The sequence below is a fragment of the Neovison vison genome, chromosome 12 (genome assembly GCF_020171115.1).
Source record: "Neovison vison isolate M4711 chromosome 12, ASM_NN_V1, whole genome shotgun sequence".
NCBI classification, from domain to species: Eukaryota; Metazoa; Chordata; class Mammalia; order Carnivora; family Mustelidae; genus Neogale; species Neogale vison.
Window position 1 is genome coordinate 101,923,781 of NC_058102.1, and position 27,841 is coordinate 101,951,621.

Sequence of the window (27,841 nt, forward strand, 5' to 3'; positions counted from 1 at the left end):
TCCGCTCAGCCTCAGACCCGGAAAGGTCCAGGTGCCGGCCTCCAACTGAACCTTTAATTGGCTTCCTCTCTGCCCCGCCCCGCCCCCTGACCTCTGCCCCTTCCGTCGGGCCGTCTGATTGGTTCCCCTCGCGTCCTTCTGGCGCCTTATTGGCTCTTCTCCCTCGCCCTCCATCCCTGCTTCTGTAGCGGTCTCTGTCTCCCGGCAGAAGACGCAGCCATGAATCCGTTATTCGGCCCCAACCTCTTTCTCCTACAGCAGGAGCAGCAGGGTCTGGCCGGGCCGCTGGGGGACCCTCTGGGAGGCGACCACTTCGCCGGGGGAGGGGACGTGTCCCCAGCGCCACTCGCCCCGCCCGGCCCGGCTGCCTACTCGCCGCCCGGCCCGGGCCCGGCGCCCCCCGCCGCCATGGCTCTCCGCAACGACCTGGGCTCCAACATCAACGTGCTCAAGACCCTGAACCTCCGGTTCCGCTGCTTCCTGGCCAAAGTGCACGAGCTGGAGCGCCGCAACCGGCTGCTGGAGAAGCAGCTGCAGCAGGCGCTGGAGGAGGGTAAGCAGGGCCGGCGGGGCCTGGCTCGCCGCGACCAGGCCGTGCAGACCGGCTTCGTCAGCCCCATCCGGCCCCTAGGGCTGCCCCTGAGCGCCCGGCCCGCCGCCGTCTGCACCCCTTCGGCGCGGGTGCTGGGGTCGCCCGCGCGCTCGCCAGCCAGCCCCCTCGTGCCCTCCGCGGCCTGCCACTCGTCGCCCTCCACCTCTACCTCCACCTCCTACTCCTCGTCTGCCCGCTTCATGCCCGGCACCATCTGGTCCTTCTCTCACGCCCGCCGGCTGGGGCCGGGACTGGAGCCCACGCTGGTGCAAGGGCCTGGCCTGTCGTGGGTGCATCCCGACGGGGTGGGCGTCCAGATCGACACCATCACCCCCGAGATCCGCGCGCTCTACAACGTCCTGGCTAAAGTGAAGCGCGAGCGGGACGAGTACAAGCGGAGGTAGGGGACCGGGAAGGTGGGGACGGGGCTCAGTGTCATGGCACACATGGGGCCGGGACCAGGTGTGGGTCCGGGAGAGGAGATAGGGAGGAGTAAGATGAGAGTAAAGTTCCTGCTGCGTTAGGAGGAGCTTGGAAGTAGACAGATGGCATTGGGTACAGGAAGTCCGGAATCCACAGGGAATGCAGAAGTCGCACTGGTGACCGGAAGAAGGATCCTCAGAGCTGCATACTGTGGGGCATACATATTCTTCTTGTGGCTTTTCTGTCTCATCATCTAGGCTGCAGTGTTTGGATGACTGGGTTCACCGTGGGGTTGTGTGCGGTGTGAAAGGGACTCAGTCTACCTCTGGGTAGACATCTGGGGTACTACTTAGCCTCTCCAGGGCAGCCCTCAGAGCAGTTTTGTGATAGATGCCACATACGGTCAAAAGTAAGAGATCAGGATATAGCTTTCACTTGGGAGTCTAAGTGAAATTAGAAGGGCGGGGGGCTGCATCTCCCAGTGGGCGATCCTGCGGTTGCTCTGGGTTTCCCAAGGTGATGCTGATGGAAACTGGGTGCCTACACCAGTTCCATAGGAAGGGCTCTGGGACCTCGGAACATTGCTTAGAGTAAGTCAGAAAAAGAAAAGTAAAGAGATAAGGGGAAAGGAATTCCCTAGGGAAAGGGGAAGGGACTGCTGGTCCTCATAGGGCTTGTGGAAGCTGCAGGGGGGTGGGTGCGGCAGATCTGTGAAAGTGCAAGGAGCCAAAGGATGACGAAATGTGAGCGAAGCCAGCAGAGGAACCGAGTGCGCGGAAAAGTTGAGAATCTGGACACACCCTGTGAGTATAAGGCAGCTGGGGGCAGGCCCGGTGCTGACCCAGGATGAGGATTTGGCTTTCTTCGGGGGACTGGCAGGGCAGCCAGGTCCCAGGAGAAGGGACGTGATGCTGATGCTGGTTGTATATCCTTAGAGGCCTGAGAACCCGGGCCATTAGGAAGAAGCACGAGCACAGCCAGCCCTCTGCCACGGATGCTGTGGTTGAGGAGGAAGATGACAGGTCTGGAGAAGGCTTTATTTTGGGAGCCATCAGGTTTAACCTCTTCATTGGCTACTCTGACCCCTTGTGGGCAGGCTTGGGAACTACCCAGGCAGCCCTGTGTGGCCGATACTGGTGTGTCCTCTGGGGCTTGGCTGAATGTTCCGGGAGCTTACCCCTGGGTCTGGGGGCAGCCTTCAGGGAGCTGTAACCAGCCAGAGTCTAGCAGATTGCAGATAAGCAGTCTTTCTGACGCTGAGTCTTTCTTCATGCTGGCTTCCTTCGTTGTACGTAGCCCACGTTATAAGTGCTTTGGGAGTCTCAGTTCTAAAGCCATCATTCACCTGCCCCCAGAACCAGCCTGCCCCAGTCCCTGCCCCAGCCCCTGTCCCTGCAGGAGTTAATTAACAACGCTCAGTGGCCGAACACAGACAGTTCTGGAATGCCTAACCATAGAAACAGCTGCTGTTCTCGGGTATTTGTTTTTCTTTAACTGAAAGAGTGTTTGTCCTTGGTCCAGCTGTCCAGGGCAGCAGAGAGTTATTCCTTGGGGACTGGTGAGCTCATCGCTCTGCAGCACGCTGCTGTGCAGAGGGCCCCGCAGCTAGAGGTGTGTGGTACGTGACACTGGCGGTTCCTCATTCTTCCACCCCAGATCCTGTGCCCTCGTTCTGTTCCCTTGAAAACACCGTAGCTCCTGTCTGTGGCCCGGAAGGCATGGGTATAGCCTGAGCACTGAACTGGGAAGGAGCTGAGGCTTCCTGAGTTCTGTTCTCAGCTCCCCTGCTGTGCGCCACCTTGGGTGGACCGCTTCATCCTTCATCCTGGCCTCTGGCTTCCAGTGTGGGAATGGCCCCTGCTTCCTCACTTTGCTCGAGGGTACCATTTATTTAGGAGGGAGGTCTTTAGTGAAGGTAGAGCACATGGAAATTGCTCAAATTCTACCCCTGTCAAGGGAACCTTGAAAGTGAGACCAGATTGGAATGGAGGTCAGAAGGAACCTGTTTGTGGGAAAGTCTGGCTGCAAAACAATAGAGTTCTAGTAAGTTTCCAGGGGCGCCAGCCTGCCTCAGTCAGGAGAGCATGTGACTTTTGACCTCAGGGTTGTGATTTCGAGTCCCACGTTGGGTGTAGAGATTACTAAAAATAAATAAATAAATAAATAAATAAACCTTAAAGAATTCTAGTTAGCTTCCAGGCAATTTATTTTCAGATTCTTTTAAAACTCTGTAATATTTTTGTTCATCTCAATCCGCCCCTAACTTCCTTACTTAAATTTCTACCGGAATTTGCTGCTTTCTGCCCTTCCCGATGCATCTTGCCCAGGGTCGCTGTCCCCTTGCCAGGCTTGCTTCCTCCAGGGGCTTACAGACTCAGGGTATGACGGCACTGCGTCCCGTGGCTTCAGGTTGTCAATGAAGAAACCACAGGCCCAGGAAAGATAAATATGTCTGAACTGTGAAACTATTTTACTTGATGCTTCTGGGACCCCTCACCGGCCCCGACCGTCAGAGGGAGAATACCAGAGCAAAAGGAGGAATGACATGGGGGCAGCAGGGATGGGGGTGGGGAGCAGAGAGCCAAGAGTCCGGGAAGCTGGGCTGCATGGCAGGCTGGCCGGGTAGTGGCCGAAACGGCTGCCTCTCCCTTGCCCAGGCGGGAGGGGCAGTGGGTGACGTTGGGGAGTTATTATTAGGAACACTGCAGTGCAGAGCCCAGTGAGGAACAGGAGGGCTTGGAGGGAAGAGGCTGTGGGCAGAGCCCAGTGGGGAGAAGAGGGCGAGGCGGGGGAGAGATGGAGGTGGGGCAGGGAGGATAGAGTCCCACGTCTGCAGAATCTGCTCCGTCAGGCTTTCATTTTCTTGCCGTTCTCTCTGTGGCTTCTGGCCACCTTTCTGATCCTGCAGTGTGTCTCATGGTACCGTGCCCTCCTTTCTGAGCCTGGAAGAAGTGGCAGGAGGTGATAGGCTGTCTGAGTGGGGTCTGAGAAGTTCTGCCAGCCCAGGCCCAGAGTCTTGAGTCCTCCTGCAGCATTCCATTCCAGCACGGCCCTTCTGCCTCTGCTGCACCATGACCTGTGCACTGGCTTGCTGTGGACTCCCGTCTAGTGGAAGCCCTGGCCCTGCATAGCAAGGGGGGTACTAAGGGGGTCCTCTTAGCTGCTTGTGCTCCTAGTTTCAGAATCCTGGAGCATAGGGGATGCCGCTGCTAGTTCCCACCCAGCGGATGAATGAGGCTCTTTTTCCTACTCTGATTGCCCTCACCCTCGGTGTTTAGGTGCCTGGGACCCTGCAGGCTCCTGCTTTCCACTGCTTTCATGGGTCAGGGCCAGGCCCGTCTCCTCTCCAGGGCTCCCGTGCAGGGGCTCCGGGTTTTGGGGGGGGCAGTTTCTGGACCTTTGCCAGGGGACAGACTTTGAGTGTCTCCTACCAGGCTCTTGACCAGCCTTGTTGCGGTGGCGTGTGTCCTGCAGCTGCTTCTCCCCAGTGAAATGGCACCACAAGCATCAGGGCAGCAGGCTAGAGGAGCCCTGGGCTGGAGCGGGCAGGAGGCAGGAGACCGGATCTGGGCCCCCAAAGGTGGGGGGCTGGGCCGGCGGGCCTGGGGGTCTGGCACGGGCACGAGAGGGGAGGAGGCCAGCTGGGCAGCTGGCTGAGCCAGAGCCCTAGTGGGACAGGCGCTGTGGTTGCTCTTAAGTACGACTCCTGGGGCGGGGCCCGGAGGTTCCAGGAAGACAGCTGGCGTGCCAGGAAGTGTGGAGCCACCCGACAGCTGCAGCCCGCCGGCTGGTCCTGCCCACGGCTCCTGTACACCGAGGGCAGCAGAGCTAGAGAGAGAGAGCCCTAAGTGGGAGTGGCAGTGGGGGGTGCGCAGGGAGCTGCAGGGGTGGGGCAGGGCAGGACCCCGCACCTAGGCTCCCTCCCTGTCCCCCATGTCTGCCAGGTGGGAAGAGGAGTACACTGTGCGGGTACAGCTGCAGGAGCGAGTGAACGAGCTCCAGGAGGTGAGGGCTTCCCCCGCCGACCCTGCCGTGTCCCCTCATCCTGTCACTGGCCCCCGGCCCAGTCCTCTCCTGGCCCTTCCGTGTCCTTACCTGCCCCCCGCACGGGCGGCATGGCTCACTCATGGGGCTTTCTCCCTGACTGCAGGAAGCCCAGGAGGCTGATGCCTGCCAGGAGGAGCTGGCCATGAAGGTGGAGCAGCTGAAGGCTGAGCTTGTGGTCTTCAAGGGGCTCATGAGCAACGTGAGTGCGGCCCCCTCGCGCCTGGCACCGGCAGAGCAGGCCTTTCTGGTCTGGGCCTGTGGCTCTCCTGGCCACAGCCCTCACCCACCACGCCGCGCTGCTCCCCCACCCCCATACCTGTTCAAGAGGAAAGGCAGGAACCAAAGCTTCGGTGTCGGTGTCCTGTGCAGGGGGCAGTATGGCCTTCATCGTTCCTGGAGGCCCTAAGCCGCAGTTAAGGACCCAGATCCCCACTCTGCCACTGGCCTGCAGGGGGGGCTTTCTGCATTCCGTCACTTCTCTGCTCTGTCCCCCTTCTCTGCGGAATGGGGTCATAAGGGCGTGTACCTTGCAGGGCAAGTCCAGAGATGAGAATGCACTTAGAGGCGTGCTGGCCCTGACTTCGGCTGAATAAGTGGTAGCCATTCTTCTTCGTGCACTACTTCCTCCACTCTTGGAGCTCCCAGTGGGCTCTCTCTCTGGGAGCATAAGTCCTGGGGGGAGCCCCTGCAGGTTCTGGGCCGTGCACTCCTGGGTTCCCCCTCCGACCAGGGGGCCCGTGGCCTGCGCAGCGTGGGAATGCTGTGGGGAGGGCATCCAGGAAGAGTGACACACAGCAGCAGTGTGTGACATGAAGGATGAGGCTCTCACTGGGCCTTGTCTTACCGCGCCCCGCATTCCCTGGGCAGAACCTGTCTGAGCTGGACACAAAGATTCAAGAAAAGGCCATGAAGGTAGATATGGACATCTGTCGCCGCATCGACATCACCGCCAAACTGTGCGACGTGGCTCAGCAACGCAACTGCGAGGACATGATCAAGATGTTCCAGGTGAGGGGGCAGGGCTGCTCCCAGGCCCCCGGCCCCTGTGGCACCTGCCCAGTGCCTCAGCTCCTCACGGGAGGGGCGCTCATTGCCCCCTTGCCCCTGCCCCCCGGGTCAGCGTCGGCCCCTCCTTCTTGGGGGCCTCACCCTGGCACCGGGGCCCCTCAGTGGGACTAGGCTGGGGGGCAAGGAACAGCCTCTGAAGAGAAGGTTCGGAAGCCATCTCTAACGCCATCTCTCCCCTCCCCCTCTCTCTCCTCTGTCCGCCTCCTCTCCTCTCTTCCTTTCATCTTCTCTTGCTTTCTCCACAGAAGAAGCTGGTTAGTTTTGCTCTCATGCAAGCTTTTTAATGTCCCAGTCCCAGTTTCTAAGTCACCTAGGCCTTTGGCCTTCAGTTTTGACCCACTGGGCTTTTGGGCCCAGATTTTTACTCCTGTGTCTGTTCTCCTTGCTCTTCCCCCTTTGCTTCATTTATTTCTGCCCCTTCTCCGACTTTCCAGATCTGGATGTGTGATTCAGGCTTTCCTTTGTATACACCTCCTCCTTGCAGCCCCAAACTTTCCTTTCAGTTTGGTCATTTCATTAGAAAGGACTTTTTTTTCTTTTTTCTTTTTTTAAGAAAATAAATCCTCTGTAGCCATTTTGCACATCTGATGTGGTTGCCCCGGGCCATTTCTTTCCTGATCTTACTGCCCTATTTTCTCTGTTTCTCCTTTTCCTTCCTTCTCAGTCTGCAGCCCTGCCCCCATCCGTGTGTGTCTGCCTGTCTCTCGGTAACTCCGGTGTCTGTTCCCGTCGTTGTAACTGTGTCTTCTCTCTCTGTCCACTCTGCCCTCCCGCTGATTCACGCTTCTCCCTCCCCCCACCCATTCCCCCACCACCGCCGGCGCCCACCTGCCCACCTGCCCTTCTCCTCACGCACCCGGCCTCGTCTCTGTAGTCTCTGCACTTGTCTCCCATTAAGGTCCCATCCATGGGGGGGCGGAAGCGGGAGCGCAAGGCTGCCATCGAGGAGGACACCTCCCTGTCGGAGAGTGACGGGCCCCGCCAGCCCGATGGGGATGAGGAGGAGAGCACAGCCCTCAGCATCAACGAGGAGATGCAGCGCATGCTCAGCCAGCTGTGAGTCCCGAGTCCTGCAGGCCCGCCCCTCAGCGGCACCCCTGCCCCGAGGCCGGAGGCACCCCCCACCCCCTGCCCTGCCCAACGCCCTGACAGCCGCCTGCTGCTGCCCGAAGAAAAGCCCCTGCCCTCCTTGACGGCGGGCTCCCTGTCTCTAGGAGGGAGTATGATTTTGAGGACGACTGTGACAGCCTGACTTGGGAGGAGACTGAGGAGACCCTGCTGCTTTGGGAGGATTTCTCAGGTTATGCCATGGCAGCCGCAGAGGCACAGGGAGAGGTAACGGCCCCTCCCAGCCTCAGGGCCCCTGCCAGTCCTGCCCAGACCCCCAGCTGGCCGCCTGTCCCCTCCCTCCCCTCTGCTCCCTGCACTCCTTGCTGCTTCCCCTTTGTGGCCTTCATCCTCTGCCTGCGTCTCCCCTCGTCCTTTTTCCTTTCTCTGGGCTGTCTCCAGCTTCCTTTAACAGGACTCTCTCTCTTCCCCACCTTGGCCCTGTGCAATGCCCCCATCCCACCCTCCCCACTGGCCTCCCCGTCCTTGCTTTCCTTTTTGCTCCAGCAGCAGGAAGACAGTTTGGAGAAGGTGATTAAAGATACGGAGTCCCTGTTTAAAACCCGGGAGAAGGAATATCAGGAAACCATTGACCAGATAGAGGTAAGGCTGGGGTGTCTGAAGCTGCGACCGGGGATTGGGGGGACCCCAGACACTTTCTCTTGTGGGGGAGGGGCCTTAAGACCTCGTTCTGCGCGGCAGGCAGATTTGGGTTCCAGTCTCAGCCCTGTCACTTGCAACTGCTCATGGGCTGCTTGCACCCTCTGAGCCTGTTTCTTCATTTGTTGGGCGGGCTCTCGATCCTACCTGCTCACAGGCTTGTCTGAAGATCGGAGGAAGTGAGGCCCGCGAGGAGCTGAGGGCAGGGGCTGTCAGCCTGGGAGGCTTCCTGCCTGGCGCTATAGTGCTTATTAGTTTTCCTACTGTCAGGGCCATAGCAGAGGCTACTGAGTGGACTCGAACTCTGCTGTTTCTTCAGCTCAGCCCTTCACCTGACGAAGGAACCTCTGTGGTCCTTCCCTAGCCTGGAGGAACCTTCCCGGGTGGGGAAGGGAAGGTAGGGCTCTAAGCTGGAGCTAGGTGTGCGGGCCCAAGGGCGGCTTTGTGGCAGCTGCAGGGCGGCGGGGCAGGACGTTGTTTTCGGCAGCCTCCCACTCCTGGAGAGGGCCCTTCCTGGAGCCCTGAGTGCTCTGGCGTGGGGAAGAGGCCCCTGGGCTTCTGAAACTCTTGTCCTCTTTTTAAGCCCCCGTGGCCTATTTATGCCCTTGCTGCTCTCACACTGCTGGCATTTTGAGAAGGGACCGACCGGTGATTTTCCTACTTGCGCGTTCTCCCAACACACATCACTCGGTCCTGCTCCTTGAAGCTGAACCTGCTTTTGTTTCTTGCACAGGCAGACAGGCTGAGTTTTAAAGGCCGGCAGCCAGGTGTCTGCTCCCCATGGAGGAGGGGAAGGGGAGGGCCACTTTCTGTCCACTCAGGACACCCATCCGGCAGGCTCCCTCTTGTCCTGCAGGAGGATGGCTTTAGGAGAGGTGTTGAGAGCTAACAGGGGGCTTTGGGTATGCTGCTGGCCCTGGTGACTCATGGAAGGTGGGAGGGAATTCCTGCCATCCTGCCTCCTTCCAGTCCCTTGAGCCGAAGCCCTCCCCTGCCCTCCAGTCTCACAGCAAGGCTGAGGGTTTCAGTGGAGGCTCTTGGGTGCCTCCTGGCTTGTGGTGGCTCCCTTCCCTCACGTGTGAAGGGGACCCATACACATATGTAGAGGCAACTGGTGGCGGTCCTAGCCTTGTCTTTGGGTAGAATATACTTCATTTCTGTCTTTTTTGTCCTCGCCGGTGACGGGCTCTGGCAGCTGGCCCCTTCCCCTCCCGCTCTCCTTAGCTGGAGAAGCTGGGGTGGTGGCAGTGGCCAGCCCTCACAAGAGCGGGTGAGTGACCTCTATTGTCTTCCTGACTGAGCAGTCGCATGACCCGCCCTCATGGCCTGGCTCTGGAACCCTGGCTGTTGTGTGAGCTGTGCCCACTAGGGCTCCTGCCCCACCGGTGCCACCATCTCGTCTGTCGGGCCCTGAGACCCCTTTACTTCCTTCTCTGAGTTCCCATCCTCTCCCTGTCCAGTTGGGATTAGTTCTGGGTGGTTTCCTCTTTCCAGTTCGGATTATTCACGGGGAGTTTCCTACCCTTTATCTTTGCTTTGGGGCAGTCAAGCAGATCACCGCCCAGTAATTTTATTCAGCCTCTCTGTTTGGCCCCCCATCCTTTGTACCCAAAACAAAGAGAGGCCAAGATTGTCTCTGGCCCAGATCTTTCCCGCCTTCGCCCTGCCTCTCAGCCCTACCTTTGCCAGGGAGGCCATTTTTTCCTTGATCTCTGAGCCCACATTTTCACCATGGAACCTTTCTTGAATCGGGGTACATCTAACCATTGGGGCGCTGGGTGTGGCCACAGCCTTTCAGTGAAATGCTGCGAATGGCTCACAGGAGAGATGAGAGCCCAGAGAGCCCTCTGGGGAGGATCGACCCTCTTTGAGCCACTCAGGCAGGTCTCCTTTGTGCCACGAGGCTTGTCATGAAGTTCTCTAAGTCACCCAGCGTGGTGCTGGGCCTGTGCAGGCAGAGATGAATAAGCCATGGCCGGCCTTCCAGAAGCACCCGAATGAGTGAGGGAGACAGACGGGGTGCAGTGGTGCACAGGGCCATGCAGGAAGCCCAGGGAGGGAGCCAGGCTGCATGGACAGCTGCCCCGGGCTCTCTGTCCTGCCCGCACTTTGGTTCCTGTCATCAGGGAGGATCAGTTGCAAGAAGGCAGGCCCGTGGCAGAGACCCCTGCCTTCCTCTGCAGGCAAAGATGCCCGGGAAAGCTAGATGCAGTGACAGTACAGGAGGTCCCCTCCTGCTGGGCTGACTGATTTTTAAATCTGAGGCCTTGCCCATGGGTGCCTGGGAACCCCTCCCCTCCCCCCGCAGTGTTCTTGGCATGTTCACCTCCTGGGGGTGCAGGCCGGGGCCCTGCTGACTTGCAGGGCCCTTCCCCTCCCCACCTCAGCTGGAGCTGGCCACGGCCAAGAATGACATGAACCGGCACTTGCATGAGTACATGGAGATGTGCAGCATGAAGCGGGGGCTGGACGTGCAGATGGAGACCTGCCGCCGGCTCATCACGCAGTCGGGAGACCGGTGAGGACCGGCCCTGGAGGTCTTCCACCATGTCTTCCACCAGGGGCCCGTGCAGGGAGGGAATGCAGAGGGTTGGTCCTGAACAGCCTGAGGGTCAGTCCCATCTGGATGTGGGGCTCTTGGGGGGGGGCACCCTGGCCTCTGTCCCTCAGCAGTGGGGTGATGGGTGTGCGTCTGTTCATGGCTGGATGGCCCAGATCTCCTAGTACCACCAGCCTCGGGGATTCCCTGGTCAGAAGCAGCTCAGAACTGCCGAGGAACAGAACAGGTGTGGTGGCGGATTTGTATCTAAAGTCAGGGCCATAGTTTGTGCATTTGGCCCTGTGTACGTTCTGCCTCTACAAAAAAGTAAATTTTTAAAAGTCCCCAAAATACTATAGATGGACATAAAGCTGGGGCAAGCTTTATGCAGTTGGCCTGTGCAGTTGGACTCAGGCAACATCTCTCATACTGTGGTATGAGATCTTTTTTTTCGATGTTGTTTATTTGAGAGAGAGAGAGAGAAAGCATGAGTGGGGGGAGGGCCAGCAGGAGAGGGAGAAGCAGACTCCCAGGACCCAGGGATCCTGACCTGACCAAGGTCAGATGCTTAAGTGACTGAGCCACCTAGGTGTGCCCCTGTGATCTGAGATATTTTTGAACTCTGAGCCTCCCAGAGTCCCCAAGATAAATACAGGGACCATATCCCCCATCACGGTGGGGTGCAAGAGCTTTCCCTCCCCTTCCCCGCTTCTCTCACCCTGCCTCCATCCTCACCTCTGTGGCCCACCTGTTCTCATCAGAGATGGTGTTCACCAGCCTGCCCAAGAATAAGGCCAAGGGAGAGAGGAATGCTAGACAGCCTCGTCAGGATTCCTGCCTGCCCCAAGGTGACAGCTGGTGTTTTTTTCTAGAAAGTCTCCTGCTTTCACTGCGGTCCCGCTTAGCGACCCGCCGCCGCCAAGCGAGGCTGAGGACTCCGATCGTGATGTCTCATCTGATAGCTCCATGAGATAGGGACCTACCTCCAGCTCGGAGCCCAAGGGCCCCACCCTGCTGCGAACTCACGGAGGGGAGGGGTGGGGGTTTCACAGAGGGGAATATTATCCGTCCCACTGCACCAAGCCTCTCCCCTGGGGACTGGGGCACTCCTCCCTTGGGCTTCCTGCCTTTAACCTTGGTCTCCAGGGTTCTAAAGTGTCTGGAGCAAGGCTTAGCTGGACCGTCCTAGGTGACTCCCCCCCACAGCAGGGGATCTCCTGCCTTCATGTGTGGGTGTCTGCTACTTTCTCATGTCTAAAATGCTGCCAGTGATCGTGGCCCCTTACTTTCTCCTCTGAGTAAGGAATGTGATTGTCAGATCTTCCTTCCAGTTCTGTGGCCTCAAGCCCGTTTACGGTCTGATTCTGTACTGGTGCTAACTGGCCCAGGCACTGGTATGAAGTGGATGAGGCTGGACATTGCATGGCTTGTGGAACCCAGGCTGTGTGTGGGAGAGGGCCTCGCTCCACCCTGCAGGTGGAAGGACAGAATGGGCAGGGCGCGCTCCCTCCTCTCTCCAAGTGCTCAGGGCCATTTGCCTGTGGATGGCAGTGCCCTGGCTGCAATCCTTTCCCCAGGACAGTGCCTGCCTTCAGGGGTCTCAGTGCCCCCACCCTGAGCTGGGTGGCTTCTGGAGCTGACTGGTGCAGCATCATGGAGGGAGACAGAAGCCCTTGCTCGTTTCCCAGTCAGCACTGAATGGCAGAGAAAAAGGTGAAGCTACATATGCGTGTGTGTGAGTTGTGTGAGCACGTGCGTGTGCATTCAGGGTCTCAGTCTCTTCCAGTATCAGCTGAAGATGTGCTGCCTCCCTGTTGGTCACACCACTGAGAGCAACAGGCTGAGATGTCCCAGACTTGGAAAAGCTTGTTAGAAACTAGGGACACGTGAATGAGGTGTCAGCCTGACTGCCGAGCGGTCATTGGAATGTAATCTTTAATAATAATCAAACTGGAGAGTATTTATTGAACACTTTTGTGTCCCTGTTTTAAGCACTTTCTGGCGGTAGGTACACAATCCGTTCTGGGAGCTGCGCCCTGCTTTTCTTCCCCTCACACAAGCAGGTGAAAGTAAAGGCCTAGGAGGTTGTATGTAAATTGAGTCTTATATGGGGTAGCCTGTGCTTCTGCCCCAAGCCTCCCCTGCAGGACAGCACTAATCCCCTTCACACCCCCTCTTAAGTCCTAGAGGTGGAGGTTCACCTCATTTTCCTGATCACCGAGTACACAGTGCTTACACAGCTGACCGAACAGAATCCTTCTAGAAGACCTGGAGGGGCTGGGCACTGGCCTATCACTTTACAGATGGGAGTAACTAGGGCACATTAAAGCAAGAAACTTAGGCCAGACCTCACAGCTGGGAGGCAGAGTGGAGTTTGCCCCCTGGCACTCAGCTGTCCTCCACGTTAGGGCTCTGCCCCAGAGTGGCCTGGTAACCAATCAAGGCCACGAGACTTGCTAGCCCAATTCCAAAGCCGACTTCCTGTGCCAAGGTTACCCTTCAGTTGGCTGCAAACAGAACAGCTTTCAGACAGAGGCACCAGGTCATCTGGTGACAAAACAACCTGTCTGCTAAAGGGATCACATCCCAGTCATGTAGCACCTATGGGCCTTGGAGGGATACTGAGCCAAAGCCAAGACCAATGGCCCTTGAAAGTGAATGCAGTGCTTATACCTTTGGGAGGGATGCTCCTGTTAGGCCTAAGACCTCTGGCAGAGTTCGCACCTGGTTGGTGTGTGCTGGGCCTTCCCTGGGTACTGTCAGCAAGATGGATTTCTTTTGGCCCTCAGCATAGCTCCCTTTATCCCAGACACTGGAAAAAGCTAAAACACCCAAGGAGTTGGCTGGGTACAGTATACTTTATTGATGGTACATGACAAGGTAGGGCTCCCCAAGCCCCTCCCCTTCTTCAGGGGGTCTGGGATGGAAACAGTGGAGGTTGGGAGATTCTCAGTGTTTTAGGGGATAAGTTGGGGCAGGGATTCCCCAGCAGCTGAGGGCCTCTTTCTTCCTCTTGCTCTGGCTGGGGCTGGTGGTTCAGGGGGCTCTTATTCCTTGGAGGCCATGTGGACCATAAGGTCCACCACCCGGTTGCTGTAGCCAAATTCATTGTCATACCTGGAAGATCAAGGAGTGAAAGGCTATTTCCCCACACTGGGCACCAGAGGGCGCCAGACTCTAGTCACTTTTCTAGGTGTTGCTCCTACCACCACCACCCCCAGCCCGGCCCGCCGCTGGTGCCCCACATACCAGGAAATGAGCTTGACAAAGTGGTCATTGAGAGCAATGCCAGCCCCAGCATCGAAGGTAGAGGAGTGGGTGTCACTGTTGAAGTCGCAGGAGACAACCTGGTCCTCAGTATATCCCAGGATGCCCTTAAGGGGGCCCTCTGATGCCTGCTTCACCACCTTCTTGATGTCATCGTATTTGGCCTAACAAGGTAAAAATGAGATGTTTATCCAAGTTCCAATCTTGCTATTCTCCTCCCCCCACCACCCCCAATCCCTAGCCTGCCACCTCTTCCAACCCATACTTACAGCTTTCTCCAGGCGGCAGGTCAGATCCACAACAGACACATTGGGGGTGGGGACACGGAAGGCCATGCCAGTGAGCTTCCTACAGACAAGGGGAAACGGGCTCAGCACTATTCCTCTGCACTGCACCCCTCCCACCAAGTCCCTAGGGTAGAAAAGCAGCAAGGCACCTTACCCATTCAGCTCAGGGATGACCTTGCCTACAGCCTTGGCCGCACCAGTGGAAGCAGGGATGATGTTCTGGGCAGCCCCTCGGCCGTCACGCCACAGCTTCCCAGAGGGGCCGTCCACAGTCTTCTGGGTGGCAGTGATGGCATGGACGGTGGTCTGGAAACGAGGGGGGTAGGAGTGAGGGCCTACACAGTACTCATGTCACCCACCCTTGGGAAGAATTAAGGGACAGAGTCACCTGACCTTGAAACCCCTGTGGCCCCCGCCCCCAGCCCAGGACCATGTTCTAAGCAAAAATATGCAGTCCAGGATGAGAAGTCAATGGGCGTGGGGCACTTTCCCCATCATTCATACCATGAGTCCCTCCACAATGCCGAAGTTGTCATGGATGACCTTGGCCAGAGGAGCCAAGCAGTTGGTGGTACAGGAGGCATTGCTGAAAAGAGGGAGGTAGGTCAAGGCCAAGCAGATCCATCCTGTGATACACAGAATTACTAGACCACTTCTCCACTCCTCTGCCCTCTGCCATGCTCACCTGACAATCTTGAGGGAGTTGTCATACTTCTCATGGTTCACACCCATCACGAACATGGGGGCATCAGCAGAAGGAGCAGAGATGATGACCCTCTTGGCCCCGCCCTTCAAGTGAGCCTGCAGTGGAGAAGTTCTTGTAATCCAGGCCCTCCTTTCCTGGTCTAAGCCCCCAGTCCCCATTCTTCCCACTACACCTACACCAGAGCCCAGGGTCAACACCCTCCCCCCCCCCTTACTCTCCTTGGCACTCACCCCAGCCTTCTCCATGGTGGTGAAGACCCCAGTGGACTCCACAACATACTCAGCACCAGCATCACCCCATTTGATGTTGGCGGGATCTCGCCTATAAGGTAAGACGACGCCAAATTTAGGGACGTGACGTACCATGTACCCAAGGTAGTCACCCCATCCTAGTACCTCCCTCAGAGCCCGTTTCCTGTTTCTCCTCCACACTTACTCCTGGAAGATGGAGATGGACTTCCCATTGATGACAAGCTTCCCGTTCTCAGCCTTGACTGTGCCGTGGAATTTACCGTGGGTAGAATCATACTGGAACATGTAGACCTGGAGGGATAGGGGGAGGGGGCAGTGAGGGGCTCTGCTTCAGTGGGGCTCTGCTCCCTAGCGCGGCTGCAGGGGCAGCACTCACCATGTAGTTGAGATCAATGAAAGGGTCATTGATGGCGACAATATCCACTTTACCAGAGTTAAAAGCAGCCCTGGTGACCAGGCGCCCAATACGGCCAAATCTGAGAAAGACAAGGGGCAAGAAGGAATGAGTGGGGCAGAAGAGAAAAGCCTCCTGGGCATGAAAACAGTCTGAGGCCAACTCATCCCCTTCCAGGGGCGAGAAAATGGCACTTCCCTGCCATTATTAGTCCCAAGAAATCTAATTTTATCCTGCGCAACCCTGCCAGGACAGCATGGCCAGTAAGTGAAACCTTCCCAAGAGGTGATTAGGTTCAAACGCTTGCCCAACTCCCAGTGTCTACCAGTCCCACCAGGAGAAACAGCAGCTCAGGGCATGGTCTGGCCACTCCCACAGTCTGGGCACGTGGCACTTATCACCCCCACTATCTGTGCCCTGACAATGCTTGCACTGGTCTGGCCCAGCTTCAGGAAACACCCTCTGGGCAGCAAAGACTTGCACACTTAGCATCACCAAGCTCAAAGGGCAAGAGTAAAGGTCAGAAATTAACTGGACAAGGAAAGCCCATCCCTTCCTCCAAAAAGGAACGAGGAGGGGAAAAAAGGGTACTTCCCAACCCCCTAATCTCAGGAGTCCAGTTTGCTAACATGTCTGTCCTTGCAAGCCCTCTTCTAGAAATTAGGAGCAGAAGCAACAGGTGTTGCGTGTGTGGTGGTGGTGGGCGGCGAGAAGAGAGCAGAAACCCAGGACCGAACTGCAGAAAGGTCAGGCAGCTATATTTAACCCTAGATTAGAGTGGAGTGGGGATCTGATTTCTGGAAGATGGAATAGGGAGAAGGGCAGGATTCCCAAGGCTCACCGACACCTAATCCTCCCAGTGACCTTTATAGCCTTGCCTTTTAGGGCTGGGTCAGCTCTAGGCATCAAAGGAAGAAAAGAGCTTCGAAGAGAGCCAGTGAGATGTAAGGGGCTGCTGCCACAGGAGCCATTTTGTGGTGGAAAATTTCTATCTACCCATGACTCAGCTCCCCCGACATGGCACTAAGCTGCAGCTACCACACCTCTCCTGAGAAAGAAAAAAAAAATAACAAGACAGGACTCCCCCGAACCCACGTTTCTGATTCATCAGAGGATCATCTAGGAAGAGCATCCCCGAGGGAAATTTGGTTGGCAGCTTAAGGGGTGTGATCAGGTTCTCAAGTCAGGCTCTTTCGAGAACGAGGCTGCGGGAAGCCTTGCCTCACCTGGCCGACGGGACAGAGGCGACTCCACCCCAGCGGGGCAGGCCTCGGAGGTTTAGTCATAGGCGAGGAAGGAGGAACAGTGAGGAGCTACGGGAGGTTTCCTAACGGTGGTTCCTTCACTTCCTTCCCCGTTGCAACATGGCGGCAAGGTTACCGCAAACGAGCCCTCCCGACGGGCTGCGCACCCAGCTAAGCGAGCCCCGGGAGCCCGGGGCCGCGCGGGCGTGGTGGGGGGTGGGGAGGGAAGAGGCTGGTGGGGGAGGGGCGCCTCCCCGGCACGTGACCCCGCAGGGCGCGAAAGCAAAGAAAGCCGGGACTGGGGGATTAGGGGATGGCTCTTAAGCCGGGATAGCGGCGGACCGCTCGAACCCGCAGGGGTGGCACTGCAGGAGCCGCCACGGCCGGGAATGGGGTGGGGGCCACGAGGCCCGCCTCCGCCAGGTCGGAGCGCCGACCTTGAGTTCTCCTTGCGGTGTGGTGGTGGGGGGGGTAGGACCACCGCACCCACGTCCTCAACCCGCTCGCTCGGGGCCGCACCCTGCCCCATCCCCGAACTCACCCGTTCACTCCGACCTTCACCATCGTGGCTCGGGCACGCGGCTGCGGGGAGAGAAAGGCGAGCATTAGAAAGTCGGGGCGGGCGGGGGCTGCAGTCCGGCCACTGCCCTCCCCTCCCCCCACCCCCCCCCCCCGGCCTCCATTCCCCGCCCGCGCCTGGGCACGTCCGTCCTCCCGCCCCTGCAATGCGGAGGTCCGGCCGGGCACGCCCGACAAGCGGCCGCGCAGCCCCGCCCGGGTCCGCGAGCGCCCCTGGCCCCCTTCGGGGCCGTGCCCCGTTCTCTCGAAGTCCCTCTCTGTCTGGCTTTGCCGAGCTTTACCTGGCACTGCACCTGAAGATGCGGCTGTCTGTCGAACGGGGAAGAGCAGAGAGCATCCGAACAGGCTGCAGTCCAAATTTATAGCGCCTGGGCGGGGCGTGGGGGCGCGGGCCCCGCCTCTCGCCGGCTCGTCCAGTCGCGGCCCAAGGGCGCGGAGGCCTGAGCTACGTGCACCCGTAAAGGCGGGAGTAGCCGGGCCCAAATTTTTGGACCCGCCTGCTTCTTCCAGTGTGCACGCACATAGCGTATGGGCTAGGGACGGAGTGGGGGAGGGGACAGAGACCAGCTCAGTGGAGGAGGTGATTGCCAATGGCACTCGTGGGCATGCAGGAGACTGTGGACCCCAGGATCAGGCTCCTGGTGACAACGGAAGCCCTCCGGGAGCCAGAGCCGTTAAAGTTGCTTCACAGATGGAACGGGAGGGCTTTGGGAGCTGGTGGGATTGGGAATTGGAGCCGAAGCCGGGACCACTCGCGGTTGTGCGCGGCCACCCCCCCTCCCCTTTCTTTCAGAGGCTGAGAGGCGGGAAGGCTGAGGAACTTCTCCAGGCTCTTCGGTAGTGGCGAGGGAACCGCAGAGGAAAAGGCCCGGGAGGGGTCAGCCCGCCTCCTGCCGGGCTCTGCCCAGCCCCCACCGCCCCCTTCTCGGGCCCTGGCTCTTGGGCCGGGGGCCTGGACTGGCACTGGGTAGTGGGGTCCTGGAGAAGAACTAGGGCTCGGGAGATGGCTGAGGAGTGGGGGCGGTTTCTGCGCTGAAGGTCACGCTGTCCTGCAAGCTCGGGCAGCCGGGAGGGCTGGTAATTGGGGCGGACAAACCAGGCCCTGTGTGCACCACCTCCTCTCCCCGAGGCGGGGCTGGGCCGCAGGGGGAGGACGCGAGGCCGGAGGCCTCCCACAAAGTCGCTCCTGGGAGACCTGAGTGCTGTGCAGCCAGAGCCAGGAAAGAGTGCCCCTTTCACCGCTTCCAGCCCCGGCCGGAGAGCGGGACGTGAGGGCGGAAGTCCCTCCCCATCCTGGGACGTGCCGGCCAGCCCCAGAGCCAGGGACGCCCCTACCCAGCCCCGCGCCCCGGGATGTTGGGGGAAGGGTGAGGAGTCCAGAAGAGGGAGAAATTTGGGACGTCTTGGGCACGAGGTGGGAACCGGCCCTCAGACCCACGCGAGATCGAGGGAGGGATCCCTTCTCCTTCCCCAGTCTGGGGCCCCAGCTGCGCTGGGGTTTGCCAGCTTTGGACGGAAGAAAGGCTGCGTTCAGAACGCTTGAGGGTTTAGAGGGGATTGGGGTGGAAGGGACAAGGCCCATCAGCAAGTGCTGGGGGCTGGGGATCCAGGGGCCTCTTTGCTGGCCCAGCGTAACCTGAGACCAGCCCCCTTTTCTAGCTGAAGAGCCTGTGGCTAAGTTTAGCCCCGCCTGGTGATAACCTTTGCTTAAAAGGCAGTGAGCACGCTCCCCTGCACCCCGACTGCAACCGGCCCCCCCCCTCCCCGCAGTCCTTACCCTTCCAGGATTGCCCTCCCTCCTTGGGGCCCCAGAGCCAAGTCTGTGTCTGTCTGGCAGCCATGTGCATGGTTGGTTCCCAGTCTTTTCACGAACCCCAAGAGCAGGGCCAGAAAGCACCTAATGGTGATAGGAGGTAGGAAGCACCACAGGTGGTCTGGTGGGGCCTGGGGTAGGGACTCAGCTGCTAACCCTTCTATTCTGTCCTAGCTCAGCCAGCACCATTAACCCTTTCCCTGGATTCGATGCTCCCACACTACCAAGGAGGCCAGGAGCCAAGGCCCGGGGAGGGGGCGGTGGGGGCTGGGCAGAGCCCGGCAGGAGGCAGGCTGACCCCTCCCGGGCCTTTTCCTCTGCGGTTCCCCTGCCACTACCACTACCTAAGAGCCTGGAGAAGTTCCTCAGCCTTCCCGCCTCTCAGCCTCTGAGGTCCCATCTTCCCTTTTGCTGCACACATGTCCTTTTTCATTACTGTCTTCTGCCAAAAAGGGAGCTCGGTGCCCATGGAGCATTACGGATGCAGCCTGCTGTTGTCATGGCAGCAAAGACACCAGTGCTGTCATGAGAGCACGCTCACTGCCTAATGGTCCAGGTGACTCAGCAGAGCAGACCTGGGGAGCTGAGGGTGTGGGCAAACTAAAGCAGTGTCCGCATGTGGCTGACTTCCCACAGACCCTAGAACAGTAAAGTGATGCCTTGGTAGGCAGTGTGCACAGATGGTGGGGGGGAGCTGACCTTCCATCAACCCTGAGACCAGGTCAGTCCCCTGTCCCAGTGACAGGCTCAGGGAGCACAAATGGGGGAGGGGAGCACGCAGACCAGCCCAGGGTCTAGAGAAGGGTTCTCTACCTTGGAACCACTGACACTTTGGGCTGAATCATTCTGTTGTGGGGTCTGTCTTCTCACTGTGCGGTATTTAGCAAAAGCCTTGGTCTCTCCCCACTAGATGCTGATAGGGAGCATCCCTCCCATCTAGGTTGTGATGACAAAAAAATCTCTAGGCATTGCCAAATGGCCCCTGGAGGGCAAAACTGTCCCCAAGTGGAGCCTGTCTACCTGGAGACTAAACTCTGCGTGCTTCACCACCGTGCAGCAATCCTGTCACTTGTGCAGTGTGGGGAGGTCAAGAAGGGGAAGATGAGGCACCAGGGTAGCATGGAGTTTATCAGATCTTGAGATAGGCCCCAGGATTTCGGGCTCCTCTTTCTGAATTGATAATCCTCTCCTTGCCTCTTGCATCTGGACTAACATGAAAGATGAAACAGACAAGCCTAGGAAAATCTAAAAGTATATAAAAATATTTATTCACTAGGAAATGAGACTGGGAGACATACAATCCGGTGAAAGCAGCTCAATTCAGTTCAGTTGGGCTAGTTTAAGAAAAATGCTTTACATTATAAAGACCATTAAATATTAAAAAAGACAAGAAGACAGGCAAACAAGTATTTTACAAGAGCAACGGACTTCTAGGTCACCCAGCAAGACACGCTTCCCAGCAGGGATAGGAACAGGCAAGGTGACCTCTTAGGTCCTGTGCCTTCGAGGAGGTGCTCGGCGGATGGGTGTGGTCTTCTTGGGTGTCTCATCTTCTGTCATCTCTGCTGAAAGCTCTACTCAGAGGATTGGAGGAATAAGAAAAAGCTGAGTCACAAAGATGGTGAAAAGTAGATCTCAGGGAACAAGTGGGATGGCTCCAGACCACGCAGAAGAAACAAAACCCAAAGGGCACAAGGGGAAGACACCTCGGGGTGAGACGGTCGAGACAAATCTATACAGCAGGACCCCATCAGAACCAGCCTCACCCCCCAAGTTACGCTCCCTCTGGGCCAAGGCCAGGAGGGAGCATCGTACCTTCCTCACTGGACTCATCACTCGAGAAGACGATTCTGGGTTTCTTTTTTGAAACTCGCTGTCGGGTGTCTGGATGCCGTTGGGTGGTACGGCGGGGCTCCGGGGTGACAAAGTCACCGTCTGATGAGGCTGCAGAAGCCAGATGCTGGTGCCGCTTAGAGACTAGAAAAGGCAGAGACAGAGTCCGCAAAAAGGAAGCTCTCAGAGGAGGGCTGGATCCCTCCACCCGTGCGGCAGCCTCACATACCAGTGGATGGTTTCTTGGCTGATGGGGCCCTCTGGCTGCCCCCTTGGCCAAGCTCAAGGTCTTCCACTGCATCTAACCCTCTGGTGTGGCAGACCCGAAGCTTCTGTTCAAATTCATCTATTATAGCCTGGAAGGGAAGAAGACATGAAGAGCAGGCCTGGAAACACAGTTACTTCTATGATGAAAAACAAGTCATGAAAACACACGGTGAAAACTGAAATGCAGATCACAGAGAGAACCTAAGCTGACAGGGGTTCACAGTGCGTGACTACAAGTATAGGACGTTCTGGAAAAGGCACAACTGTGGAAAAGTAAAACAAATCAGTGGTTGCCGGGGGTTGGGGGGACAGAGTGAGTGGGAGAGCCCTGAGGACTTCTTAGACAGCAAAACTGCACTGTAGGATACTAGAATGATGGACACAGGACATTACTCTTGTCCAAACCCACAGAATGCACACTGAGAGTGACCCTTAAGATAAACTATGGACTTTGGGTGATAATGATGTGTCAACAGAGGTTCATCGATTGTAGCAGATGTGCCACTTTGGTGGGGGATGTTGATCTTGGAGGAGGTGGTGCGTGTGGGTGGGGGTAGGGGGCATATGGAGGAGTTCTATACCTCTCACTCAATTTTGCTTTGAACCTAAAACTGCTGTAAAAAATGAAGTCCATTTCAAAAGAGAGAGAGAGACAAAGAAACAGGAGGCAGAAACGAAAGAGCTGGGCTCAGGTGGTGCTGCAGAATTGGCTGCAGGGCAGCCCAGGGCAGGTGAGGCGGGCCCGGCAGTGTGCAGAGGACCAGCCCGGCAGCCAGGCTCACCTTGCCCTCGGGCTTGGCCCCACGCCGCAGCTTTCCCACAACCGACAAGAAAGCACTGAAGATGGACTCATCCGACAGTTTATCCCCAAAGCAGTCAAAGTTGTCCAGCATCTTGCGGAGGCCTCGCTCTGTGAGGGGCAGCTGTGACACACAGTAGGCCAGGTCCCGGTACTGCCGCTCGGTCCTGCAGACGGCAGGGGGCAGTCGCGGGATAGAGAGGTAAAGGCCCATCCTTCCTCAGTAGGCTCCCACGGCCTCGGGGCTACCCCAGGGGACAGCAGCCTACCGGGCCGTGCGGAAGCGCTGACACAGCTTCTCCACCAGGCTCTCAGTCTGTTTGTCCTTGGTGATGTAGGAGAGCAGCTGCCTAAGGAGCAGGAGATTTGGACGTGTGATTTCCCAGGGACAGCCATCCCTCCCCGTGCACCAGCCCTTTGTTGCCCTCCTGGCCGGGGAGAGAATCCCTTCGGCCGTGGCCCATGCCTGCCTCACAGTTCCTCCTGCCCTCTTCCTGTGCCCTCAGAGAAAGGTCCACCCCACCCCTGGAGAAATGTTCACCGAGAATGGAAATTCGTAACAAAAGCAGCTGTCCTGTGGTGAGGATGCCTATGTGCCTACCACGTTAGAAACTCGATCCAGAACTAAGGGGCCAGCATCCCAGGCCTCATTTGCTAGAGGAGGAGCAGATGCAAAGAGGTTAAGTTATTGCTGAAGGCCACGCAGCTAAAAAGTAGCAGAGCCAAAGTGCAAACACAGGTCTGTCTGATTCCTAAGGATGAGCTACAGGAAAAATGTGCTCCCAGGCCCAGGCAAACGTACTTCATGATGGTGTGGAAAGGCTCTTCCTCCACCCCTCCCTCAGGGTCTGACAGGCGGCTGATGATATCTGGAAGGAGGTTATAGATCGCATTGCCCTGGGAGAGAGAGAGTCACGTTATAGGGACAGTGGTGTGCCCGCTTCTTCAGCAGTGAGCTCTCTGCTGTCTGGCTGCCTCTCACCTTGTGAGAAAGCTCATTGAAGAAGTTCTTGGCCAGGGCAGCAATCTGAGGTGCGGGGTCGATGAGCAGCACGGCCATCTCGCTCACCTGCCCCTTCACCTTCACCATGTCCTTTAGAATCAGGTGGGTCATCACCAGCCCTGCTGTTTTCCGCACCTGCTGAGCTGGGTCCCGGAGCCTAGGAAGGAAATCCTAACTCACTGGGACCAACACTGGCAGGAAGGGCCCTCAGCAAGAATTGCCCCTACTTCTTTTTTTTTTTTTTAAAAACGTAAATTCTCCCCTTCTATGGGGCTCACACTCATGACCCCAAGATCAAGAGCCTTATGCTCTACTGACTGAGACAGCCAGGTATCACTGTATTATTACCACCCCCCTTTTTAAGAGATTTTATTTATTTGACAGACAGAGATCGTAAGTAGGCAGGGAGGGAGACAGAGAGAAGGGGAAGCAGACTCCCCACTGAGCAGGGAGCTCAATGTGGGACTCGATCCCAGGACCCTGAGATCATGACCTGAGCCGAAGGCAGAGACCCAGACAACTGAGCCACCCAGGCGCCCCTCTATTACACCTTCTTAATGTGACATTCTAAAAGAAGTTAGAAAACTGGGACTGGGGAAAGAGGCCAAGCTTGTAGCCAAGGCTTTGAACAGAGGCACTAATCCCTTTTGGGCCATATTTAGCTAAGGCTTGTACAGGTCAGGTATCAAGCAGATGTTCAGGGTAATGCTGAAGACCAGACAAATACAGTTTTAAAGATTCTAATACTGGTCACACTGCAGCCTCTGGGAGCTGGCAAGGCCTGCTAAAGTCTCATGAGGGGAGAGCCTGGGTGGCTCAGTCAGTTAAGCGTCTGCCTTGGCTAGATCATGATCTGGGGGTCCTGGCTGGGATCAAGCCCTGCAACAGACTCCCTGCTCAGTGGGAAGCCTGTTTCTTCTCCCTCTGCCTGTGACACCCCCTGCTTTGTTCTCTCCCTCTGTCAAATAAATAAAATCTTTAAAAAAAAGAGAGAGAGAGAAAGTGTCATGAGGGCTCTCTTACCGAGCATACAGATGAGGTGTCCAGGGGTCCACCAGATTGGGGAAGCGGATGGCCAGATCCCCAGTAGCAATCATGAGGTTAGAGCGGACAATGGGGAGTGAGGACTTTTCCAGCATGGTGAACAGCAGACGAAGCTGGGAGTCACAGAAAGTGGCACTAGGGGGCCAGGAGAGGACCATCAGGGAGCCTGTCGATCCCCATCCTCTCAGAGCAGGCGCTTCCTTCCCCAGGGCCTACCTGATCATGCAGAACTTGCCCAGGGCAAGTGAAGCTGCAGCGGAGAGCTCTGGGCTGCTATAGACGCCAGGGTTGTTGCAGACTTTGAGCAGAAGTGGAATGAAGGCAGCCAGTACCTGTGTGCCTGTCAGAAGGACACTCTCGGTTTGGGACAGGCTATCTCGGCTGGGGAGCAGGCCCCTCGGCCAGTCTTACCATCTAGCAGCTCCTTCTCGCAGATGCCACGGATGAGCTCTGCCTCCGTGTCGTCAGCAGCAGCGCCCGCCAGTCCCATCTCCTCCTCCAGGGCGGTCTCAGAGCCAGTGTGCTGAGGGGAGAAACCAGGCATCACGGCCCATGCGGGGCAGCATCTATCTTCATCCCAGGCTATCTTTCTTTCTTTTCTTTTTTTAAAAGATTTTATTTATTTGACAGAGATCACAAGTAGGCAGAGAGGCAGGCAGAGAGAGAGGAGGAAGCAGGCTCCCTACTGAGCAGAGAGCCCGATGTGGGGCTTGATCCCAGGACCTGAGCTGAAGGCAGAGGCTTAACCCACTGAGCCACCCGGGCACCCCCATCCCCTCACCCAGACTATCTTTCATTTTGCAGGAACGCATCTGGGGAAAGGCAAGCTCTGCACAACCACTCACTCCTACACCTTTCAAATGCGTCTGTGCAGAGGGAGGACTCCTGAATTCAATAGGAAAAGAACTAGGTCTTTGTATTTTGTTTTCATGTTGCCAAATCTGAATTGGCAAATTCAAAACGGAACAAATGGCATTTATATTCAAGTTGCCAAAGCATATTCCTCCACCTCTGAACCCATCCCTCAGAGAAACATGTCATTTCCTGTAAACAGTCAACAAATGGGTCATGTGGACAGTGGTTCAAGGTCACAGAGGTCAGACCTTATTCTACAGCTACAAGGCTCTGTGTCTCATTGGTTTGCAAGACATCACTGCCTCTAGTGGAGAATACAAAGTTCCCATCAGGTGGCAGGCCCAGTGACCAAGGCTGATGGGAAAGGGGAGGGCGGGGGTGTGCTTGTCCTCACAAGGAGAGCCTCTGTGGGGGCAGCCTGTGCTGCCGGCTGAGGTCCCTAACTCAGTGCCGTGTTTCCTTAAAGCCTCCCTTCCTGGGTGACGGTGAACGGACTGCTCTGTCTTTGTTCTCACTAATGTCTCCCAGAGTAACAGCAGCAAGGAGCAGAGCATCTTTCTCATTTTATTTAGGGGTAGAAAAGCAGGGATCCCCAGGAGGCAATGTGACTATGCGAATGACGCAGGCCATGAAACAAATCTGGGCAACGCATGGGACACAAACCCATATGCCCAGGCTCTTCATTCACCTTCTCCTTGGGATCCTTCGTCTTCTGTTCCTGCTCCTCTCGGAGAAGCCGACGCCGACAGAGCTCTCCACTCACTGCCTGCTCCAAATGCACCAGCTGCTGCAGGGCCACGTCGCCCGCCAAGGAGAGCAGGTTCATCAGCAGGGAAGTGGGGAGCATGGGGGTGTTCTCTGGAGGAGGGGAGAAGGAAAGCAATGAGAAAAAGACAAAGCACGTCTCATAGGGCCCTTAAACCCAGCTCTGAAAGCTCTTCCCCTTGCTCACAGGCCGGATCTGGGTGACAAAAGTGACAGAGTATAGTATGAGAGAGGTCAGGGGCTGTGGCAGGAAGCTGTGTTGGCAAAGGCTTCTGGCCCGACAAGGAAAGCAGCAGAATCTGGCTGCTGCCCATTGGGGACCCTCTGCCCACTTACTGGGGCCCTCCTGGGTGCTACTCTTCTCTTGCAGCTTCTCCAGGGCCTGTTTCGCACAGCCCTGCAATATCTGGGCACAGATCACCTCGGGGCCCTCTGCCAGCTGGTAAATGAGGGTCACTGCTTCCTCCTTGAATGGGATCCAGAGTGGGTCTGGGTAGATAAAGCCTGAAGTGGAGAAGGGAGAAGTTACCCAGTGTAGACAAGGGACTCGATTCTGCCCCAGGCCCTTGTGACAGCTCACCCTTTATGATCACCTCCCGTAGTCGCTCGAAGAGCCTGTGTTCCTGAGGCAGTCGGAAGGGGGGGTGACGTTTGCTCAGAGAAGGCTGTGGAGAACAGCAAAGGCAAAACATGGGTATGTATTGCAAGTGGATAAGAGGATCCCTATTCTCCTGGGTTTGGAGACCCCACATACCTTTCTCCTGTCAGAGAGGTTGGCAATGGCATGGCACACCTGCTGGGCCAGTCTGTAGTCCTGTGGAACCTTCTCGTCTAGCCCTATGCTCACCAGTGTGTCTAAGTTGCTTCCCACAATTTCTGGTTTTCCTCTAGGGGAATGAAGCCACTGAGTTAAAGCTAGTCAGAAACAGCACTCTGTAGGGGACAGTGCCAGGTGGGGTAGGTAACAGATTTGGTGCAAGGCTTTCTGAGAGCCCTGGAGCACTACAGAAGAGGCTCTGACACGGCTATAATGAGATTCATTATATAAAGAGATTCAGCCGTGTCAGAGCCTCTTGCTATAATGATCTCATCAATTCTGCAGGCGGGGGGGGGGGTTTGGGGGCTGGTACTTGCACTCTTTTATTTTTACTTTCCATTGAGGTAACCAGCTCACACATACAGCTGCTGGGCCTGACTGCCGGTACTGAAGGGAACTTTCTCAAAGCCCTCCCTCCCCTGCCCTCTTATCCCTACTGCCTGTGGGGACCCAAGCCTCACCGTGCCATCATCCCAAGAAGCATGACAGAGCAGCAGCGCTCCAGAGGAGAGCAGGGGGCCTTCTCGGTTGCCTGCTCCCACAGCACCTGGGTCACTGCTGGCTTCAGTTCATCCTTCTGCACAAACTCACAGAGCTGAAGAGAAAAGAAAAAGGGCTCAGTCCAGAAAATAATGATTCGCCTGGTCCTCGGCCCACTTCTCTGACGAGAACATGGAGAATCTGAGGTGGGTAAAAACAGCACTTAGGCACGGTGAAGCTGGAGGAAGGCTCGAGCATGAACTCGGGGTTTGGGAGGTACTTACAACTCTGTCACTTTTTCAGCCTCATGCCCTCAAAGCTACGTTTGTTAAGACGATGTATTGAAAGTGACTTTGTTTGGGTCTGTGTGGATCCGTGGTTCTGACCACATTTGAGAGATTTCTCATAGGTCTTATTACTGTTACCACAACTCAATAAGCAAAACAGAAGGCTTCATCCTTCCTTGCCTTCTCATTTTGCCCAGAGCACTCTTAGTCACATATATTTAGAACTTCATGGTCAACTAATTTTTTTCCATGTAGTCTTACCTATTCTTCCTTTTTTTCAATTTTAATTTTTTTATTTTTTAAAGATTCCATTTATTTATTTGACAGACAGAGATCACAAGTAGGCAGAGAGGCAGGCAGAGAGAGAGAGAGGAAGCAGTCTCCCCGCTGAGCCGAGAGCCGGACTCGGGGCTCAATCCCAGGACCTTGGGATCATGACCCGAGCCGAAGGCAGAGGCTTTAACCCACTGAGCCACCCAGGCACCCCTGGCTCAGTGGGTTAGGCCACCGCCTTCGGCTCGGGTCACGATCTCAGGGTCCTGGGATCGAGTCCCGCGTCGGGCTCTCTGCTCGGCGGGGGGGCCTGCTTCCCTTCATTTCTCCCTGCCTGCCTCTCTGCCTACTTGTGGTCTCTCTCTCTGTCAAATAAATAAATAAATAATCTTAAAAAAAAAATTTATTTATGTGGTTGCGGGGGAGAGCATGCACATGTGC

The 27,841-nt window shown here is 56.8% G+C and overlaps 3 protein-coding genes across 10 annotated transcripts in view; 1 reads left to right on the top strand and 2 right to left on the bottom strand.

Moving 5' to 3' along the window:
• The first annotated feature begins 219 nt into the window (after positions 1–219).
• On the top strand, positions 220–12,405 carry IFFO1 (intermediate filament family orphan 1). Of its 7 annotated transcripts, none has more exons than XM_044227722.1 (10): positions 220–992; positions 4,960–5,020; positions 5,166–5,261; positions 5,930–6,070; positions 6,376–6,384; positions 7,005–7,186; positions 7,345–7,465; positions 7,745–7,840; positions 10,285–10,415; positions 11,309–12,405. In XM_044227722.1, the coding sequence occupies exons 1-10, from the start codon at positions 220–222 to the stop codon at positions 11,409–11,411; spliced, it is 1,713 nt and encodes a 570-aa protein (XP_044083657.1). In that variant the 3' UTR covers positions 11,412–12,405. The 7 variants fall into 7 exon arrangements, with proteins under 7 accessions (XP_044083657.1, XP_044083658.1, XP_044083659.1 ...); XM_044227723.1 differs by having other exon boundaries at positions 7,029–7,186; XM_044227724.1 differs by having other exon boundaries at positions 7,029–7,186; positions 7,748–7,840.
• An 870-nt stretch (positions 12,406–13,275) lies between these two features.
• Positions 13,276–17,545, bottom strand: GAPDH (glyceraldehyde-3-phosphate dehydrogenase). Its single transcript, XM_044227464.1, has 11 exons — positions 17,446–17,545; positions 17,127–17,167; positions 15,324–15,423; positions 15,132–15,238; positions 14,927–15,017; positions 14,676–14,791; positions 14,495–14,576; positions 14,145–14,296; positions 13,973–14,051; positions 13,686–13,867; positions 13,276–13,553 (listed from the first exon to the last, which is right to left on the bottom strand). The coding sequence occupies exons 2-11, from the start codon at positions 17,147–17,149 to the stop codon at positions 13,484–13,486; spliced, it is 1,002 nt and encodes a 333-aa protein (XP_044083399.1). The 5' UTR covers positions 17,150–17,167; positions 17,446–17,545; the 3' UTR covers positions 13,276–13,483.
• A 2,678-nt stretch (positions 17,546–20,223) lies between these two features.
• The window catches only part of NCAPD2 (non-SMC condensin I complex subunit D2), a 31,143-nt gene continuing 23,525 nt past the window's right edge, over positions 20,224–27,841 (bottom strand). For both annotated transcript variants that reach the window (XM_044229242.1, XM_044229241.1), the window contains exons 18-32: positions 26,822–26,955; positions 26,298–26,430; positions 26,124–26,208; positions 25,880–26,047; positions 25,467–25,636; positions 24,335–24,446; positions 24,140–24,263; positions 23,903–24,058; positions 22,859–23,036; positions 22,679–22,773; positions 22,146–22,226; positions 21,860–22,043; positions 21,040–21,166; positions 20,793–20,954; positions 20,224–20,551 (exon numbers count right to left, since the gene is read on the bottom strand). In XM_044229242.1, coding sequence (XP_044085177.1) covers positions 20,466–20,551; positions 20,793–20,954; positions 21,040–21,166; positions 21,860–22,043; positions 22,146–22,226; positions 22,679–22,773; positions 22,859–23,036; positions 23,903–24,058; positions 24,140–24,263; positions 24,335–24,446; positions 25,467–25,636; positions 25,880–26,047; positions 26,124–26,208; positions 26,298–26,430; positions 26,822–26,955 — 1,995 coding nt within the window. In that variant the 3' untranslated portion in view covers positions 20,224–20,465. The remainder of the gene's footprint in view (positions 20,552–20,792; positions 20,955–21,039; positions 21,167–21,859; positions 22,044–22,145; positions 22,227–22,678; positions 22,774–22,858; positions 23,037–23,902; positions 24,059–24,139; positions 24,264–24,334; positions 24,447–25,466; positions 25,637–25,879; positions 26,048–26,123; positions 26,209–26,297; positions 26,431–26,821; positions 26,956–27,841) is intronic.

Excerpts from the sequence above, each read along its gene's own strand:
- IFFO1 (XM_044227722.1), top strand. The coding sequence starts at position 220 with ATGAATCCGTTATTCGGCCCCAACCTCTTTCTCCTACAGCAGGAGCAG. Across the intron at positions 7,187-7,344 it reads CAGCGCATGCTCAGCCAGCT|GAGGGAGTATGATTTTGAGG; the intron begins GTGAGTCCCGAG and ends CCCTGTCTCTAG. Across the intron at positions 7,466-7,744 it reads CCGCAGAGGCACAGGGAGAG|CAGCAGGAAGACAGTTTGGA; the intron begins GTAACGGCCCCT and ends TTTTTGCTCCAG.
- GAPDH (XM_044227464.1), bottom strand. The coding sequence starts at position 17,149 with ATGGTGAAGGTCGGAGTGAACGG. Across the intron at positions 14,297-14,494 it reads GCATTGTGGAGGGACTCATG|ACCACCGTCCATGCCATCAC; the intron begins GTATGAATGATG and ends CCTCGTTTCCAG. Across the intron at positions 14,052-14,144 it reads GTCATCCCTGAGCTGAATGG|GAAGCTCACTGGCATGGCCT; the intron begins GTAAGGTGCCTT and ends CCTTGTCTGTAG.